The 19,619-nt window shown below is 43.2% G+C and overlaps 1 protein-coding gene across 23 annotated transcripts in view; it reads left to right on the top strand.

Moving 5' to 3' along the window:
• Prom1 (prominin 1) overlaps nucleotides 1–19,619 on the top strand; it is a 139,462-nt gene that overhangs the window by 112,454 nt on the left and 7,389 nt on the right. For 12 of the 23 annotated variants that reach the window (XM_076938441.1, XM_076938443.1, XM_076938440.1 and 9 more), the window contains 14 exons: nucleotides 1,292–1,415; nucleotides 2,922–3,025; nucleotides 5,013–5,097; nucleotides 6,770–6,916; nucleotides 7,502–7,573; nucleotides 8,795–8,887; nucleotides 9,241–9,258; nucleotides 10,551–10,604; nucleotides 13,391–13,471; nucleotides 14,230–14,298; nucleotides 15,495–15,587; nucleotides 18,159–18,274; nucleotides 18,753–18,776; nucleotides 19,185–19,253. In XM_076938441.1, the coding sequence (XP_076794556.1) occupies nucleotides 1,292–1,415; nucleotides 2,922–3,025; nucleotides 5,013–5,097; nucleotides 6,770–6,916; nucleotides 7,502–7,573; nucleotides 8,795–8,887; nucleotides 9,241–9,258; nucleotides 10,551–10,604; nucleotides 13,391–13,471; nucleotides 14,230–14,298; nucleotides 15,495–15,587; nucleotides 18,159–18,274; nucleotides 18,753–18,776; nucleotides 19,185–19,253 (1,149 nt within the window). The remainder of the gene's footprint in view (nucleotides 1–1,291; nucleotides 1,416–2,921; nucleotides 3,026–5,012; nucleotides 5,098–6,769; nucleotides 6,917–7,501; nucleotides 7,574–8,794; nucleotides 8,888–9,240; nucleotides 9,259–10,550; nucleotides 10,605–13,390; nucleotides 13,472–14,229; nucleotides 14,299–15,494; nucleotides 15,588–18,158; nucleotides 18,275–18,752; nucleotides 18,777–19,184; nucleotides 19,254–19,619) is intronic. The other 11 variants (XM_076938452.1, XM_076938454.1, XM_034508281.2 and 8 more) reach the window with 4 other exon arrangements.

Raw genomic sequence — 19,619 nt, 5'->3', positions numbered from 1 at the left:
AGGTTGACTGTTATGGCCTTGCTGCAGGATGTATGTCACAGGGGGGGTGGGGTGAGGTGTAGGGTGGGGGAAGGCTTTGAGGTTTCAAAGGCCTCATACCATTTCCAGTGCTGTTGCAGGAACCTGGGGACTCACCAGCCAAATATAAAGACACTGAGACTTTTCACTACTTCAAAGCTTAAGCCTTATTTGAGCAGACTTTCAATTAGCTCACATTAGTTTACCCGGCCATCTAGCTCTGCTCCACCACAGGGCTACTTGTATCTTCTAGGCCCATAGTCATGTCTCCCTCCTCTCTTGTCTCCTGATGAAAAGACTCTTCTTCCCAGAGTCCTTTTCTCTGCCCAGAAGTCTCACTTTCCACTTCCTGCCCTAGCTATTGGCCATCAGATCTTTATGACAACCAATCAGCAGTAAGATACATCTGATACAGCTCTTAAACAATTGGGATAGAGGACAGTGTAACCTTTCCTTTAAGATTTATAAAGCAGTAGGCCAGTAATGGGTCACACTAATGACAATACCAGCATCTGTTAAGCATTTAGCTCACTGCCATTTCCTCAATTAACAATTGAATATGAAGAGACACACCTTAATACAATGTGAATGAAAGTCACTTCCACACCGTAGGCCTTGTATTTCCTGCTTATGGTTTGGAATGAAAGCCCTCAGCCTTTGTTGTAGCCTCTATGTCTGCTGCTTGCTGCCATGCTTTACCACCATGACCAAACCTTATCTCTCTGGAACTGTAAACCAGCTAAGCCCTTCAGTGAATTCTTTTCATCATGGTGTTTTATCACAGCAGTAGAAATCAAACCAAGACAATATCTCACTGGTGTGCTTCAAGGCTTAGCTCCTAGGTGATTCCAGAGCCTGTGAAGTTGGCACTATGGATCTCCACAGGCACACTTCCTGCTTATACTTCATAATTATATTTTAGATAGATAGATAGATAGATAGATAGATAGATAGATAGATAGATAGACAGATAGACAGATAGACAGACAGATAGACAGATAGACAGATAGACAGTAGATAGATAATTATATACATAATTATATCTCAGAATTAGTTCTGAGCTGACCCCAGATCCCAGGCTCTAGACCATGTGAGACCACAGGTATACCCAACACTATCATTCTAAGTGTTCTGTAAGCATTTTCTAAGCCTCTTTCCTTGTGGTAGGTCAAAGTATTTTTAACCCAAAAGCACTGGAGATGGCAGGTCCACTGTACATGACGAGTAGGTGGAATTCTCCCAGGTATCACTCATGTCTTTGTATTTTTTCCAGTGGGGTTGGATTCAGCTTCCTTTTTTGCTGGATATTGATGATCCTTGTGGTTCTTACTTTTGTTGTTGGTGCAAATGTGGAAAAGTTGCTCTGTGAACCTTATGAAAACAAGAAACTATTACAGGTAAATATGGTTTCCTACTTATATTGGAGGCTTGGACAGATTGTTGCATCTTACCGTATCTTGTGGGTTGTATCAACTGAAAAACTATGGGGACTTTGCTCTCAGTCAACAAGTTGAAATTTTGCTTGCACACACACACAGTGTGGTAGATATCAAGGGGGCACAGTTAAGAGCTGAATTTCAGGTTTGCTTTCCCCGAGACCAACTCACAAGACTCCAGGACTCAGTCTGTACTTTCACTTTCTTCATTTATATAGAGGTTTGGTTCATATGTCTGGCTTCCTAGTATTTTTCTGTAGATTCTGATTTGTGTGTGGGCATGTGTGTGATGTTTGTGTGTGTAGTATTGTGTATGCATGGTTGAAGGTCAGAGGTCAATGTCGGATGTCTTTGTCTGTTCCCCTTTACATTTTGAGACAAGAGCTCTTGAGTTCACTAAGTTGGCTACACTGGCTGGCCAGTAAGTCCCCAGGGTCTGCCCTCCTCTGCCCTGTGGTACTAATGTTACACTCCTGCATTCTTCCTTTAGATCAGTGCTAGGATCTGAACTCAGGTCCTCCCACTTGCAGAGTAAACACTTACCTACAGAGCCCTGTTTCCAGCCACACAGCCTTACTTTGGAAACCTGTTTATATCTCCCGCTTTTCTTGTGTGTATGCTTTTCACTTGTCATCTGTTATAAAAACAAGCAAATGTAACAAGCCAGGTAACCAATTGTCGCTTCAGTTATCGTTAGTCGAGAGAAACTAAACTGAGACCACCAATGGATTGCATCATCTCTATTTAACTTCCTAAAAGAAGAATGGTAGAACATTACCTTCAAATTATGTGCACAGGAAAATAAGTACGCATAGGTGAACTTCATGTTTGGTCTTGGGTCCTATACCTTAGATGTCTCTTTACACCTGTGTGAATATTTTAATATCAGAAAAAAAAATTCAAAATCTGCAACACTAAGCATTTTGGAAGGGGGTGCTGAGCCTGGGCTTGGACAGCAGATGCACTGCCACACGCTGTTGTACTTCTCTTTAATGTGTGTCACAGAATTGGAAAGTGATGGTTGATTTTCTTTGTTTTGTTTTTAAGACAGGATCTCACTAAGTAGCTCTGGCTGGCCTAGAACTCAGAGATCTGCCTCCAGAATGCAGGGGTTAAATACAGGGGTTAAAGGCAAGCACCCTCATAGGCAACTGAAAAATAAATGTTCACTTTGTCCTGAGGGACTGAGACTATTGCTTTATGACTTGATCCTGGTTTTCTAAGCTAAATAGTCTGGCCGGTCCTCACGTGTGTCTAATAAACTGACGTTGCTCTGACAGATGCTAACTTGGTGCTCCACGTATTCTGATTTATTCTAATTGTGCCATTGTTTTCTCATTTTGATCTTGAAATGAATAAGAAATACCACAGTAGAAAATATCCCAAAAATATCTCACCGAATGATACATTTGATTGTATGAGTTCGTTGTACAACTGTCTTTAAACCAACTTTTGTGTTTGTTCCAGGTCTTGGACACTCCCTACCTGCTCAAGGAACAATGGCAATTCTATCTCTCTGGCATGCTGCTCAATAACCCAGACATTAACATGACCTTTCAGCAAGTCTACAGGTATTAATTCTCACAATAGACATTTTCTGTTGTGGGTAGGTTTTGCTACCCCACCTTATGCTCCTGGGCAGACCACGCTACCTTGGCTACTTCAAAGGCTGGGTTCTCCTAAACCTTCCCCTGATATCCCAGGTCCAACTGGGGAAGTGGCCAGTGACCACATGGCTAGTTGGCTTTGTCTCCTAATGCTACTGTGTCCCCTTCTTCTTTTCCAGTCCTCTCTTTCTCCCACACTACCCATGCAACTCTCAGTATCCCACCGTGTGCCCAGCCACTGGCTACAGACATCTTTATTTATTGATAGATCAAAGCCAGTTGGGGACAAAGGCCTTCAGCATCTGGACACACAGAGTCAAAGCATTAGAACCAATTGGGGACAAAGGCCTTCAGCATCTGGACACACAGAGTCAAGGCATTAGAACCAATCTCCAACAACTTTTCTGCTGACAATGTTTTTTCTTGTTGCTAAGAATGAGAATTTTATTGTTTTTTTTTTTAATTTTATTTACATTTAAGATGCCATCCCCTTTCCCTATTTCCGCTCCCTAGAAAACCCCTATCCCATGCCCCCCCTTTCCTTTTTGCTTTTATACATTTTTTTTAATATTAATCAAAGGATTTATAAGTTTGGTAATGCTTAATCAGAAGTGTAAACCAATACCCAACCTAGATATAAAAACTATCTTTGACTGGTGGAGACATGTGAACATCTGCCTCCATGCCCCCTCTCTCTTTCTCTCTCTCATCACCTAGCTTCTCCTCTCCTTCATCTTCTCTCCTTACAAATGACAATTTTATTTTCAGTGTTTTTCCCCCCACTTAATGACATAAAGTTACAATTTCAGAAATAAGGTGTTTTCTAGTCTCAGCAAAATATTATAAGAAATAACCCCAAAGTATAATCATTTAAAGCCCCTGTGACCCGGTCTTGGTGATTTTTCCCGTTCTCTTATCTTGGTATTCCCTAAGATTCCCTGGCTAAGGTAACAATAATAGGCATTAACAGGATCTTTTAAGAACTCAGAGAGTGGCACATACCACAGACACTCAACAGCGAGTCAGCCTTAGGGCTTGTGCATTGTGCAATCAGATCACCTGGTGTCCAACCTAGTTCCTATGGATCTGGACAATTTAATTCTTCTCCATTCAATATGATGTATAACCACAGGAATCCTTCCTTGGAGTTGTTAGAGCCAAGTGAGATGCATGTGTTTGCAGTAGTGCCTGACTCAAGAACATGATAAGATAGTGTTCTAGCATTGTTCATTTCCATGCATCTTCCACCCTTGACATTGGCAGAATATCCTGACTTCTGTCACTAATATCCCTGTGATGCTACTGAATACATAGATATCTCCAACCCTTTATAACCTTAAATCTTCAAGTCCTGCAGCAGTAAAGTGACACAGACTCCTCGTGTGTAATGGACCCCTCACTTTAAAACTTTTCTTTCATTTTTCCCTCCCACTGGTAGTGAGTTGGCTGAGAAAACATTCAAGCAATCAGCATCCTTGCCCTGGAAAGCATCTTCTTCTGTATAATGTTTCTTTCCTTTTGGGTGGAAGAGCTGGTCATTTTCATGGTCCTCTTTGTGTCTTTCCACTTTTGTTCATAAATGTCTTTTGATGTTCAATAGCCATATGGGTGCATAGGTGAAAGAACCAGATGACTTCTAGAGGACTTGCTTCAACGCCTCAAACTCATGGTTATCAGGCCTGAGGGCTCTCCATTGTTGGAACTCACTCAAAGAAAAATTTTTTTGTCTTTAGTTGAACTTTTAGAGGAAGCCTTTAAATAGTGTGTAATATTACCTTCTTTCTAAACCTGGAGTAACTGGGGGTACTCACTTCCCATCGTGCAGTTTTGACAAGGTAGAGAAATGTTCCTACTAGTCTGATGGATGACAAACCTCTTCCTTCATCTTTAATGAGAACCTGAAATTGCCATGCTGCTGAACTGGTCGAGTTTTCTCTGTTTCTTTCCATAGGGATTGCAAAAGAGGTCGAGGTGTGTATGCTGCTTTTCAGCTTGAGAATGTCTTCAACATCAGTGAGAATTTCAACATTGAGAAGGTGCGTCATCAGAGCCAGTCATAACCTTGACTTTGTTTTACTAAACATAGGTTTATTTCTTCCCTTTGGTTAAGGCTGATGTGAAGCCCACAGAAGTTAAAACGCAGTTTTAAAGTGACATCAAGTAGTTTCCAATGGGTACAAAATTCATCAAAACCTTTCTAGTAAAAGCTCTTCGCATGGGAAAGCTGTAGAGCCATCATGGCCCCCTTAGTTCCTCTAATGGCTTTCAATAATGCCAAACGAGCAAGATGTGGGCCAAGACTTTCTCCTTCAGTCTTGCTTAGGATCTGCTTATTCTGGCAGCTGTGTGCAATCCTCACTCTGATCTGTTAATCTCCAAACATTTCCTCACCGCCAACCAGTTGTCCTTATCTTCTTCACAGTTATTCTATAGACTATGCAAGATGCTCCAAAGAGGTCTCATGTAAGACGAAACCCTTAGTTTCATTGAGCGAGCATGCTCTACAAGAAGACGCCTACTCACTTTCCAGGGACATTGGCTCTTTACGACCAGTTCCTCTATTCTGCCAGGTCCCAGACTTGGGAATTAGAGATGGAAAAGTATGGTTGCCACTGTCTTCATTCCTTACACCTTAAGCACTGCCACCCCAGGACTCCTGAATAGGTTATGTGAGCCATACCCACCTGTGATGAGGAGCAGAAAGGATGGAATCCAAAGGAGAATGACTCTTACCTGTGCTCCAGCCCGCACCCTTCTTATATCTTAAGATGCTGAGGAAAGGCCACCCCAGAGCACACTGGACAGAAAAAAGAGGAGGAGTTCCCGTTCTTGGTCTAAAGAACAATTAGCTTAGTTGTCCTCAGTCTTCCTACTAGGAGGCCTTTTTAAGTCTTGTCAGCTTCCATAATGAGATTCTGTCTGGAACCTAAGCAAGACCAGGGGAGAAGGTCCCGCCCCACATCTTGCTCACTTTGGCATCATTAGAGGAACCAAGATGACTATATAGCTTTTTATTGTGAGGACCTTTTGTTTGAAAGGTTTATGTGAGTTTTGTATGCATTACCTCCACTAAATATTATCCTGTGACAAAGTCCTAAGCATGCTTATATATATATAATATTATATATATATTATATTATATATTATAATATATATATATTAGATTTAGATATAGATATTTTGCATTCTTTTGTCCAACATGCCATGGGCTATTTTCCCCACTATGTAACAGTTGAGAATGGTAGCCAGGCACTGATGGAAACTATTAATTGGCTATTAAAACAACCCCACATCAGTAACCACAGTCCCACGATCTTTGTCTCCCAGAAGATATCTCTAATGCTTTCCTACTGCTGCTCCTTTCTGGAATGACAGCCTGCTCTGTCCTTTTAGCCTCTCTGTCAAGGCTAGATGCTTAGAGGTCATTTCTTCTCTACAGCCCATTTCCACTGAGTCCTCTCTGCCTGGTCTTCTGACAGAGTCCGTGTGTTCCTCTCTTATGACTCATTCTTTTGCTCTGAGGTCTTTAAGGGGGGGAGATGTCATCTTACTTCTCTTTAGATTGCACCTCCAGACGGAATGCTGATGGAGACAGAGAAGGAGGTGGTGATTCCAATCAAAATGTATGCATCTCTCTTGATCTAGTAACCCCCATTCTTCTTGAAGGCACTGAGTAAGTGACTGAAACGATGCTTTTCTTTAACACAGCTTTCTGAAAACATAGTCAAGGAGCTGGAGAATCTAAATGTGAACATAGATAACATCGAACTGTTGGATAACACAGGAAGGAAGAGCCTTGAGGACTTTGCAGGTTCTGGGATAGATGCAATCAGTTATTCCACGTACTTGGAGGAGGTATGAGTCAGATACAGATGCATGGTATTGGGGGAGAAATTAGAGTACTGCACACATGTGTTTCGTTTTCATTTTTGTTTATCACAGTGGTGGTTCACATGGCATAAAGGTCAGCCTTTTTCAGGGCAGCAATTTAGGGACATTTAATGTATTTATAGTTAGCACCTCCAGCCCCAGCATCATTTCATCGCCCACAGGAAGCACTCTACCCAAAAGCAATCGTTCCCCAGCTGCAAACTCCTGGCGGCCACCCATCTGTGCTCTATTCTGTATAACCCATATAAGTGGAAGCATATACTTTGTGGCTTGTTATTCTAGATTATTCCACTGAGCATGCTTTTAAGATCCATGAATATTACAGTGTGTATTTGTAGCATTCTTCTTCATGGGGGCATGAAAATAATACATACACATAGAAATGCGAAGGTTGGTAGCTATGTAACAGTTTCTAGCTTCTGTTATCTGATGGCTGTGGCCCTCTGTTCAAAATGTTATGTTTTGATAGTTCAGATTTCAAAAGCCCTTGTCTAAATTGTTTTTGTTTTGTTTTGTCTTGTTTTTTTTTTCTCATTTCCTCCCTGATAGGCCGAGAAATCCCCTACCAAAGTGGATCTACTGACATTTGCCTCTTCTCTGGAAGCAAAAGCAAACCAGTTGGTGAGTTTGAGTAGCCTGGTTAAACACTGTGGTAGTTGGAACAGCAGATGTCATTAGCACTGATTGTTTGGTAAGCCACAAAGAGGTCCCTGTCACCAGGGCTTGACAGTGTCTCACAAGCACCTCACCAGTGCATTAGAGGCCCCATCAGTAACTGTTCCTACATGGTCCAGAAGGCTTTTACCTTTGTGTGTGTTTTCACAGATCCTCACCTCCACTTCAAACACATACATACACACACATTCACATACACAGCATGCATATGTGCACAGATACACACATATGCATGCATACATACATATACATGGAATATATACACACTCATACACACAGACATGCGCACATAGGGACACACAGACATATACATGTGTATATATATATATATATATACACACACAACATGCAGATATACACATACATACACACACACACACAGAATATACACACACAGACATGCACACATAGGGACACACACAACTATACACATATATACAGATATACATACACAGCATACAGACATGCACACATGCATATTTACACATGCACATTTTTCTTGCATTGTAAGGAGTGGTAACTGAGATGTCCCTTGCATCACCAACAGTGAGCATAGAAGACTGTGCAGAGGCACCATCATAGCCCACAGACCTCCCCCCCATCAGCTCTTCTACATGGCCCAACCAGTCCCCTCTAACAAATAGTAGGCTGTGGTGACAAGGAAGCTGGGCTCTGGAGGAAGACCCAGGTTTAAACCCTGACTCGGTCTACTCCTAATACTAGTAGCTTGAGCAAGGAATTTCACCCACCTGTGCCTTAGTTTTCCAATCTGTAAAACAGAGGCAGAAATTATACCTGCCTTACAAGATTGTTATAGTCCATATACTGACCATCATTTAAGTGTAAATTAACTTGACTAATTCTCAAGTGAGCCTTGGTTTTTCTCTATAGTAAAACAGGGAACTTTAGTGGCTATATCATTTGGGGGCAGAGGAAAAGAAACCACAGCATCTTGTGTTTAGGAGTGTGAATTGTTGCTGAATCTGTGGCTTCGTAGTTTGAAGACATTTGTCTAAGTTGCTGCATCTCTGGGCAGCCCTGATGCCTACCCTTGTCATGATTGTATAAGAGGGGATCCTGTAGCTATGCAGTGTCTTTTGGTATCCTTTATGGTTAAAGAGTGTGTTGTGGTCTTGTTGATCCTTATATGTTTTCTTTTCTTTGTAGCCTGAAGGGAAGTTGAAACAGGCCTTGCTAAAGGATGCACAGAATATTAGAGCCATCCACCAGCAACACATCCCTCCTGTGCAGCAGTCACTGGTAACAGCTAACAACCTATGGCATTTTCTGGCAGCCTGAGTGAAATCCAGCACCTTGTTAGCTAGTTTAGTTGCAGATAGCCTCAAGACACACACTCATATGAGAGAAGGCCCGTCCGCTCAGTCTCAGCCTCAAATACGGAACTGGGCTTTAAAAGCCGCAACCTTAAATCATGCCTTCCTTCACTGCTCTCCACTCTCTTCCTTCCATGAGGGTGTGAGCAGTGAGATTCCCCCCACACCTGTGTCCAGCACCTCACTTTAGCCTGCACCTTGGCTAGTAGGCCTCCTGGGTGGTGTGATTTTGCCCATGCTGACACATTCTCCAATTCTTTCTCTCCAAACTCTGCTTAGAAATTTATGAGGGTGAGGGTAAGTACCTCTGTTTCCTTTAGTTTTGTTGGCTCTATCCGTGGCTAGTCTCTCTCCTCTGTTCTACCCCAAACCTCCCAACTTTCTGTTCCCTCACTTCTATAGTTCTATAGAAACCAAAGGTGCTTTGCAGTTTGAGATCCCACAGATACGGTTTCAAATCCCTCCTTTGTCCTTCTAAAACATAATGATTTCCAGTGTCCTCATCAAACTGTAAGGTTTTGAATAATAAAAGCGAGAAGACTGGGATACTGGGGTGGCTCCTACTCACTATCATTTGGTTCATGGAAATGTCCGACCTCTGAACTTGGGGACTCAGGAACCAGGGGAATTGATGTTACACTTACTCTCGGGCCTGTCTGTGGCTGTCAAAAGGAGAACTGTGGAAACTGGGTCACTAGGTCAGCTGCTTGGGTTTTCGATGCATGCAAGTCTGTCCTCTCTGATATAGACATGTATGGATTCAGTTTTTACTCTGTTTGTCTCTGTCTCTTCTCCTCCTTCCTGGTTTGCTAGAATTCCACAGGATTTTCCTATGTATTCATATACTCTGTGTATTGGCTCTCTACAGTTCTCTGCCTTTGTGCACACCTAGAACGTAGTGAGCATATGTGAGCATACTTACTGTTGTTTGCATTTTTCTTCAATGCTTTTCTTCAAGTAGACAGGACACCCTGGTCTTTTCAGAGCTAGAACAATCCGGCCATAGATCTATCATCCAAACCAGGCAGGGGCTGGCAAACTGCCCCCGCCCCAACCCCATGAACCACAGCCTGACCCAATACACCCTGCTGCCAGTTTTTTTTTTTTTTTTTTTTTTTTTAATAAAGTTTTATTGGGACACAGCCATTGGAGTTTATTAGAAAACTCTCTGGCTGCTGTTGGCTATGAGAATAGAATATGGCCCGTAAAACCTGAAGTATTTGCAATGTGGCTCTTTAGAGATAAAGTTTGCCTACCTTAACCTAAACCATTTAGGTAAACCAGCCTTGATGGGCAGACTTTTTTTTTTAAGCTTTCCCACCTATTAAACCTCTTTTGAAGGAGTTCCTGTATGCTGTGTGTGATATGCAGCCCTTTGAATATGATTCTGTCTTTCTTCTATAGGTTTTCTTACACATGAACAGTGCCTAAGTTCCACATTGTTGCTCATGTCTGCTCTATTCTCTAGAATGCAGCCATGACACTATACAGTCAGATCTGATGTCTGTATTGGGAGAGGGGCTGACCCAAGGCCTATGGTATTGATGTTTTGGATGAGAATTTTGAAGTCTTTTTCCTTTCTCCACCAGAATACTTTAAAACAAAGTGTCAGGACCCTTGAGCAAACAAGCAACAAGTTGCCGGTAAGAGTTTCTTCTATGAGGTTTGTTATCAAGTACCACACCTAGAATTTCAGGGGTGTTGATTTTCATAAGTACTTTAAGTTAGGTTGGGAGTATTTTGAATACTAAACCTGCTTTCCCATGGCTTCCCATCTCTCAAGTGCTGCTTTTAATTCAAGTTTCAGGACTCTGGGTCTTGCTGTGTAGGAGGCAAGCTTAAGTGTGGCTACCCTTATAAAGACTCTGTTGCATATCAGCGGTAGTCTCAGCACTGTTAACCACACATGTTCACCACCACTGCTGGGTGTATCACAGCTTTACAACTTGCTTATCCCCTAAAAGACTCAGCCTGGAAGAGTGGCCTCTTGTCACAGCTGGTGGGGGATATGGCAATAGGCAGACAGGCATGGTACTGGAACAGTAGATGAAAGTTTGCATCTGATCCACAGGCATGCAGAGAGGGAGACAGGGAGGGAGGGAGAGGACGGGAGAGAGAGAGAGAGAGAGAGAGAGAGAGAGAGAGAGAGAGAGAGAGAGAGAGAGAGGGAGAGGGAGAGGGAGAGGGAGAGGGAGAGGGAGAGGGAGAGGGAGAGGGAGAGGGAGAGGGAGAGAGAGAGAGAAACAGAAACAGAAACAGAAACAGAAACAGAAACAGAAACAGAAACAGAAACTGAGAATGATGGCATGGGCTTTTTAAACCTCCCACTACCAGTAACACACTTCCTCCAACAAGAACATATCTCCTAATCCTTTCCAAACAGAGTCCATGCTTTCAAATACACTTGCCTATTGGAACCATTCTCATTCAATCCACCATAATGTCACACACACACACACACACACACACACACACACACACACACACACACCCTGGACAAACATACTGTTTGCAGCTTTGAGGGAGATCATTTCATTTATTAAACAATAACAGACTGACACAAGCTTAGGGCATAAGCAAAGGCATGGATTGCCTTTAAGCTGCTGCTCAGGGTACCTCTTCTTGTCTTACCGCCCGTTAGTTGGAACAAGTCACTTGGTCACAACCATTGTTGCCATGGTGAGATGAGAAGTACAGTTCTGCCTCAGTATGGGGAGGGGATGGCTTGCAAGACACCCCACAAATACTCAGTTCCCTCACATCAATTGCATAGTATATGTGTCCAACATAGGTACTTCTGCTGTACTGAAACCATCTCTACATGAAGTGCAGTAGAAATAGGATGTGAATAGCTGCTGTCCTGTATTGTTTAGGGAAAAAAATGATCAGAAAAATCCTTACACGTTCAGTAAACCTTTCCCTTCCCTGCTGCAAAAGGTTAGTTGAGTCGCAGACTCCAAACTCCTAGATGAGAGGACTGACCATATACCATCTTACAACTGGGAAGCTGTGTCAGGAAGGGCATGAGTCATCTTGAAAAGTTCATTACTCCACCACAAGAGGCACCCTGAAACAGAAACTGAGCCCCAAGGCTGTGTTGTGTTCATCTTATATGCAGAACTGCTGTGGATGAATCAGAAATAAGTATCTTTGTTGAGCTCTGAGGTGCGAACCCCATGGTTTTAAAAAAAATGCTCCTTCTGCTTTCTTTAGTGAGGCCAATATTGAGACACGGTCCCTCTGAAGATTAGTACATTTGTTCTTCTCCAAGGGCTGTGCCTGTGTCCCTGGTCCCAGTGCACTTCATACATGTATGTCCCATGCCAAGGGGACCTGGTAACATACTGGTGAGCTCATGGTCCTTGCCAGCTGTCTCTGCACATTCAGGATGAGCCCTGCAGTTCCATGTGAGCCCCCTATTGGGACCCAGTTTAGGACATGAACAGTAGATAGAACTCAGTTCTGATTCACTTGCCCAGTTGTGTTCCCTTGGACTTCTATGGAAAAGGAGCCTCTTTTTCCTGTTTGTAACAAGCCCTCACATGGGTTTGGAGTGGCTGCCTCTTGGTCTGACGCTTCAACAGGTGTCAGCTTTCAAAATTTTCAAAAAAAAAAAAAGCCAGCTAGCTGGGCAACCTTGAAGGAGCTGTCTCCTCCAAAGGAAGTCATCAAGGCTGTTCTTCCAGCCATGTGAATTCACAAACAACTAGGGCATTCCCATCAAGGACCCACTGGGGCATGTAGCCCAAGTGTATCCTCACCCTGAGCTCATCTCATCTCTTCCTCCTGTCCTCAGAAGGCTGAGCCAGGGTTTAACATTATAGTCCCTAGTCACTAGATGGCTCTCCATCAACAAGAATTCTGTGTCTGTGGGTGGGTTCAAAGAGTCATATATTGAATAGAGGCCCTTGGGATTTAGTACAGTGGTAGAATGCTTGTGTAGTGAGCACAGGCCATGAGATCAATCCCCAGTACTGAAACAAAAAAGAAAGGGAGGGAGGGAGGAGGAGAAGGAGGAAGAGGAGAGGAGGGGGAGAGAGAGAGGGGGGGGGAGAGGAAGAGAGAGGGGAAGAAGGAAGAAGAAGAGGAGGAGGAAGAGGAAGGAAGGAGGAAATATATGGGAGAGGGGTAGATTTATGTCTACCACAAACATGTATAGACCCCTGTTTTGTTATAGTTAACACACACAGCTGTGTCACAGTATCTCAGCTACTGACGGGGCAGGTACGTGGTACTAGATATGTACACAAGCAGATTGCATGGATTATATGACAGTGCCACTCTGTTTTATAGAGTGGAATCCAAGGCCCTCAAATTTTGATCAAGAGGAGTGGGGATCCTAGAACTGGCCTTCCCAGGGGACCTCTAATTGTTTTGCAAACTGCCTAATTAAATTTCTTGTATCTATCCCAATTATTGTGTTTTCCAGGAGAAAGTGAAGAAGATTCTTGCCTCTTTGGATTCTGCTCAGAGTTTCCTTACCAATAACATTTCCTCCATCGTTATTGGAGTGAGTTTTCTTTTCTTAAACAAATGTGTAGATAAATAATGTGCCCTGTGAGTATATTACAGGATAAAGTGGCTATACCCATTAAGTATGCTCTAATCCAATGGTTCTCAACCTTCCTTACTCTGCAACCCTTTTGATAAATTTTTTTTCTGCTGGTGAAATCAGCCAGTTCAAACCAGATTAGATTATATTAAATGCAGGTTTATTGGGAAGCTGTTCTCATGTGAGTTCACTGGCCGTAAGGCCAGGGAAGTCATTATGGGGAGGGGTGGGGGAGAGAGAAGGGAAAGAGAGAATGGGGGTGCATGCAGAGAACGAAAGGAAGGAGAAGAGAGAGAAAGAGAGAGAGGAGACCAAAATTTCTGGATTATATAGGAAAGAGCATCTGGGGGAAGGGCAGCCCAGCCCCTGGGCTGGAAAGTTCAGGCTTGTGGGCAGTAGAGTTCAGGGTTATGAGCAGGTAGGGACTGAAGGATGCTGGGAGAACCTGGAGGCCATGTCTGCTTTGATATGTAAGATATGCATCTCAGCCCTTTGTCCCCGGGTCTGAAACTAAACACCTTTAACCCAGTTTCTCATATTATTGTGACCCTTAGTCATAAAATTATTTCATTGCTATTTCATAACTGTAATTTTGCTACTGTTATAAGTTGTAATATAAATATCTGATATGCAGGATATCTGATAGGCAATCCGTGGGTCGAGAACCTCTGCTCTAGTCCTTTTACTAATAATCTTAACCTTTGATTTCTTTCTAGGAGACGAAGAAGTTTGGGAGAACAATAATAGGCTACTTTGAACATTATCTGCAGTGGGTCTTGTACGCCGTAAGTAGCATTGTCTTTTATGAGCATAAAGAGTGCCACATCTCAGGAGAGTCATGTCCATGTATAAATTCTGAAGGATATTAAAATCCTGGTCATTTCAACTGGAGATAGATAAAAGTGCCTGTCTGGACCTGGTGTTCCAGGTCCCCCACATCTCATACAGAGAACTTGAGGAAGAGAATAGCAAAACAGCAAGGATTTTATTCAAAGGTAAAGGAAGCAGCAGGCTCTCTGAGGCTTCCTCATATGGGGTCCTCAGAAGGAAAAGCTAGTTGCTAGGGTTGGGACTGGGGTGGTTTTCTCTTTGAATTAAAGGCACGGGTTATGTAAATCACATGTCCTTTCCCATGGTGTGTGTGACTTTAATTATATACATGTCCAATTACTCAGAGGCATAAGAAGGTATGTAAGGGTTTTCCTTAAATGGTCACTCAGAGAACACAATTTACTGTACTGTGCATATACCCCAAATTAGTATATACACTCAGGCTGAATTCCCATTTCTCTGCCACTTCTTCAGGTCCCATGGTGTGCTCTCCAATGTTTTTGAGTGGACTCGGGGAGTTACATAAAGGTTGTTGTGGTGAATTGACATATTGTGATCTTGGGGGTGGGGTGTGCACGCAGCTCAGCTTGATGCTGTGGGAGGCCAAAGCGGCGAGTGCACAGATCAAGCCAAGTGGAGTCCTGTAGTGCCAAGACTTCTTATACTTGCCTGCATTGAGAGGATTTGGTTGCATGTGTTGAGAGGTTGTGGGCAACCAGAACCTTTAGGGTGGGACAGCCTCCCCATAAGGGCAAGCACCCCACCCTCCGATCCCGGCAGCCCTTTGCTCACCTTTGCTTGCTGTATGGCATCTTTCATTTGTTGCCCACTCCTTCATCAGATAAACGCCCACTGCCACCCTTGGCCGGGAATTCGTGCTCTTTGGTTTTCCCAGAAGTTCTGTAGGATGGGTCTTAGTATTCCAGATAATAAGTGAGGAAAAGTGGGGCTCACGGGGGCTAAGGGTCTTGCTATAAATGTATGTAATTGTACCAGCTGTAGAAGTCCTCAGTGCTCAGCAGCTGTCAGGCCTCATGGCTTCCGGGACTTGGAGATGCCCTTGTAAGTCCAGCCAGGGGTCCCGACTTATGGCATGATTTTTCTGTTAGCCTGGCTCAGTGAATGTTTGCCTGTGTTTCCCGCCCCACAGATCACAGAGAAGATGACACCCTGCAAACCCATGACCACCGCAATGGACTCTGCTGTTAATGGCATTCTGTGTGGCTATGTTGCTGACCCTCTGGTAAGAATTTCATCTTTCAAAAAGAGAAGACATATTAAGTAAACATGTTCTCCCAGCAAGCCCCCCATATTGTGTTATTGGTAGTTTTCTATGCTTTCAACCTATTTCTGAGAGTTTTACAGCTTTACAAAGCTATTTTTCTGAAGATTATGGGCTGGTGGGATGCCATCATTATCTTCTCTTGTCTCACACCCTTCGCTCCTTTTTCCAGACTAGTTTTTCTTAACCTAATGGTCTTCATTAGAATTGTTTACAGAAACATGGCTGAAGGGTCATTTAGAGAAGTGTGAGTGCCCTTACTAGTGATATACCACAAAAGAATTATTATTTTTTTCTTTCCCCATCAACCACTAACTGCCTATAAACTCCCAGGGAGGCCTGGGAGGCTTCAGGAGCCCTACCGTCTTTGTGACAGGATGTTGATGGATCCAACCTTGGGCAGGTCCTGTGCAGGGAACCACAGCTGCTCTTTGTTCAAGAGTGCAACAGCCGTGCCATGCATGGAAGACAGTCTTCCACAGCACCACACAACACTAGCTCTTGTATTCTTTGCGCCCCTTCCTCTGATATTTCCGGAGCCTTTCTGGGGGTGATATAGACGCAGCACTTAATGGTCAGATATTCAAAAGTCGCATTGAGATTTTGACCAATTATGACCATCTGCAGTTGCCACTGCTCACTCTAAAAAGAAGCCTCTCTGACTAAACCCGACAGCAGCGCCAACCAATAGCATAAATGTAATTATTTGGAAGGTCATTGTACGGGTACATCATGTTGATTCAGCACAGCTACAGAAGTAGCCTCCTCATTGGGGCCTGTAACCTCCTAGGCATAGTCTTTGGCTAAATAACTAGTACCAGATAGGAATTATCTCCTGTGGAGCAGACGTCAAAATCCAGTGAGAAGTAGGTTGGTTACCCCCCTCACAGAGTCACCACTACTACACCTATGGGCTCATCTCCTCTGGCCTGCAGATAGTGCTGCAGACAGAAGTCACGGCAGCCTGCACAGCATCCCCTGTGACTTGGAGGTGTAGTCAGCAGTGAGGAAGCTTCTAGTCCAGTTCCAGCCTGGCTTCTGTATGTCTCACAGGAAGAGTGTGTGGTAGCTTCAGTCACGGAGTCTTACCGTTCAGTCTGGTTTGCCCACAATGGCAATGACAATTACCAGTATTGTTTTGGAGGTCTCAGGAGCCCAGCTCTGGCATTGGAAATTCATTAATAATTTATAAGTTTTGAGAGTAGCTTTATCTACCTATGCAAGGGACAAACTCGTATTAATTTTTTTAAATTTGAATTTGAATGACCTAATAAATACTAGGTTTTCTTGTGGCTTTTTCACACAGCTTTAGTTTCGATTGGCCCTTCCCCCAACTCCTCCCACTTTCAAGAAGGCATAGTGCAGGATTAAGTGTACTTACAAATATTGGCACAGCAAGGGGTTTTTGTTGTTGTGGTTGTTTTTAATGTTAACATTGCTTTTTGAGCAAACATGGTTAAACTTTAGTCTGTGGTCAGCCAACACACTCAAGTTTAAGTGCCTTTCCATGTAGTTCAATGTTACCACAGCTAGTTGACTTTTCTGATTTTGTTCTACTTCTGAATAGTTAAGACAGTGGCATCCTCATCCTGTAACAGTTCAGCCCAGAGGACATAGTGGCATTCAGCACACACCAGGGTTCCCCCCAAAATGTTCTGGCTTTAACCATTTTAATTAGACAGCCTGTCCAACAAAAGTATGCTGCTGTAGTAAATATTTGATCTCAGTTGGGGGTTTCTTTCCCACCTTAGATCATTTTGTTCCCAGATAAAAGACACAAAATTTTTATATTTATAATAAGCCTTGATCAGCACCAGAGCTGGCCAGATATCTACCCTCTTAACCATTAGTATCTATTCCTCTATCAATAACCCTGAGATATGACTTGCCATGTTCCACCTGGGCTGCTCTTCCTCCAACTGGCCAGCCATCATGGCCAGTTCTCACAGTTCCTTACCCCATGGCATCTTCTCCTCCCTCTCTTGTCTCTGCCTCTGATCCCTAGCTCAGGAACCAAAGCTCTACCTTCTTTTCTTCTGCCCACCTATAGGCTGTAAGCATCTTTATTCAACCAATAGCTTTAAACTAAGGAGCAGGGTTGTATAGCATCACTTGACGTACATGAGGAGCTCCTCGTCCCTAGGGCAGCTAGACCTATGGGGCCAGTATTCAGCACTGTAATGCATAGCAAAAGACCAGATCTCAGCAGTACCCTATGTGGTATGTGATTATATGCTTTTTGACTGTCTTAGACCAACTCGTAGTTTCACCACTAGATGCTTCTATACCTCTTTTACAAAATAAACATGAGCCTAGGATCTGCTCGTCTTTCAGAAAGAATAACTGGGTTACATTAATACGTTATACTCTTCCTTGGGGCTGACTCCTGTTAGGTTCACAATTGATTTTGAGAGCAAAATAAGAACTTCAAAAATAGCACAAAGAATTTTCCCCCTAGCAAATGTTCTTTCCTATTACCAAATCTCAAGCATTTAATTTTACTGATTTTGTTGTTGTTATTTTTCTCCCCAGAATTTGTTCTGGTTCGGCATAGGGAAAGCCACGGCACTCTTACTTCCTGCTGTAATCATTGCTACCAAGCTGGCCAAGTACTACCGCAGGATGGATTCAGAGGACGTATATGACGAGTGAGTGTGGGGTTTCTGTGGGGCGCCGTCCTCAGACAGCCACCCAAGCCGAGTTCTCAAGAGGAAAACTTGGCGTCTGCTTAAGCACTGGGTTGTCTCGTTTCCATCGTTTCTGTTACTGTTGTTGCTGTTCTTGGTTTTGTTTGCTTTTAACCGATCTTATCTTACGATTCTGACTTTTTCTTCTTTAATCTCAGCCTCTTTAACCCGTGTCCTTCTTGTTTCAGCTCGTCTGTCTCGGGGATGTGGCATTTCACTTTATAACTGTTGTTGCTCCTTTCCGCCAGTTCTGCCGCCCGCCTTTGCTCTGTGTCTGGTGAACATGCATGCTTCCTTTTGACTTCTCTGTCCTCATTGTCTCTGCAGTTGGAACTGTCAGCACGCACTGCAGTGAAAACACTGGGAGGGGGTAGATCCTGAGCCTTAATAGTGACATAACAAGTAAATAACCCTGTCTCCCCCTTTTGTATTTTTATAGTGTTGAGACTGTACCTATGAAAAAGTAAGCCTTTTTTTTTTTTTTTTTTAAACTATCTTCACAGATGGGATGGGGGAGGTTTCTATTACATGGCAGACCTTTAGTTAAATTGATATGAGAAAAGAACAGTAGATAAATCTGCGTAAAGATGAATCATGACACCTCTTAGAAAGAGGGTTGGCACATAGAAGGTGCTTACAAACCGCTCACTGGGTGAATGAACGCTTTTCATATTAAATGTATTGATCCATAAAGCCCCTGTGGTTTTGAAAGAGGGGAGACGTAAATGTAATACACCCTCAAACCTTCTTTGCAGGTCCAACAATTTGTGACGCATGTTTCGTAACCTTGACATTGTCTTTGTGATCTGTAACGTAAATATTTCATCCTAGGGGTAACTTGGTGTTTCTGGTGTATTTATTTTTGTTGCAGTTTGGAAAACGGTAGTAATGGTTATCATAAAGATCATTTATATGGTGTTCACAATCCTGTTATGACAAGGTAAAACAAAGCCTGAAGTGCATGCCTAGTCTGTGGTGAGCCTTCTGTCTCTCTCTGTTAGACCTGACACTGAGTCGTCTGCATGCTCTTGGTGCCCTTCACTTCTCTCTGCATGACACTGCACTGTCGCTGACTAGCCCCAGCCACCATGCTCTGCACAGCATTCCAGGATGCTGAGTGGAGAAATCTTCAGAGGATTTCTCAGCAATGGGACTGAGTAGTATCTAGACTGAATGTCATCTTTAAATGCTGTGAGCGACTCTAGATCCTAATAGGATCCATGCATGAACACCTTTACTGAGCCCTCCTCTACCCAAATCACAAAGCAGTGATGTGAAGACCTTCTCCACCTCCCTCCCTCCTTCC

This window comes from Arvicanthis niloticus, chromosome 7 (assembly GCF_011762505.2).
Source record: "Arvicanthis niloticus isolate mArvNil1 chromosome 7, mArvNil1.pat.X, whole genome shotgun sequence".
NCBI lineage: Eukaryota > Metazoa > Chordata > Mammalia > Rodentia > Muridae > Arvicanthis > Arvicanthis niloticus.
This window is presented reverse-complemented; position numbering and strand designations above follow the sequence as displayed.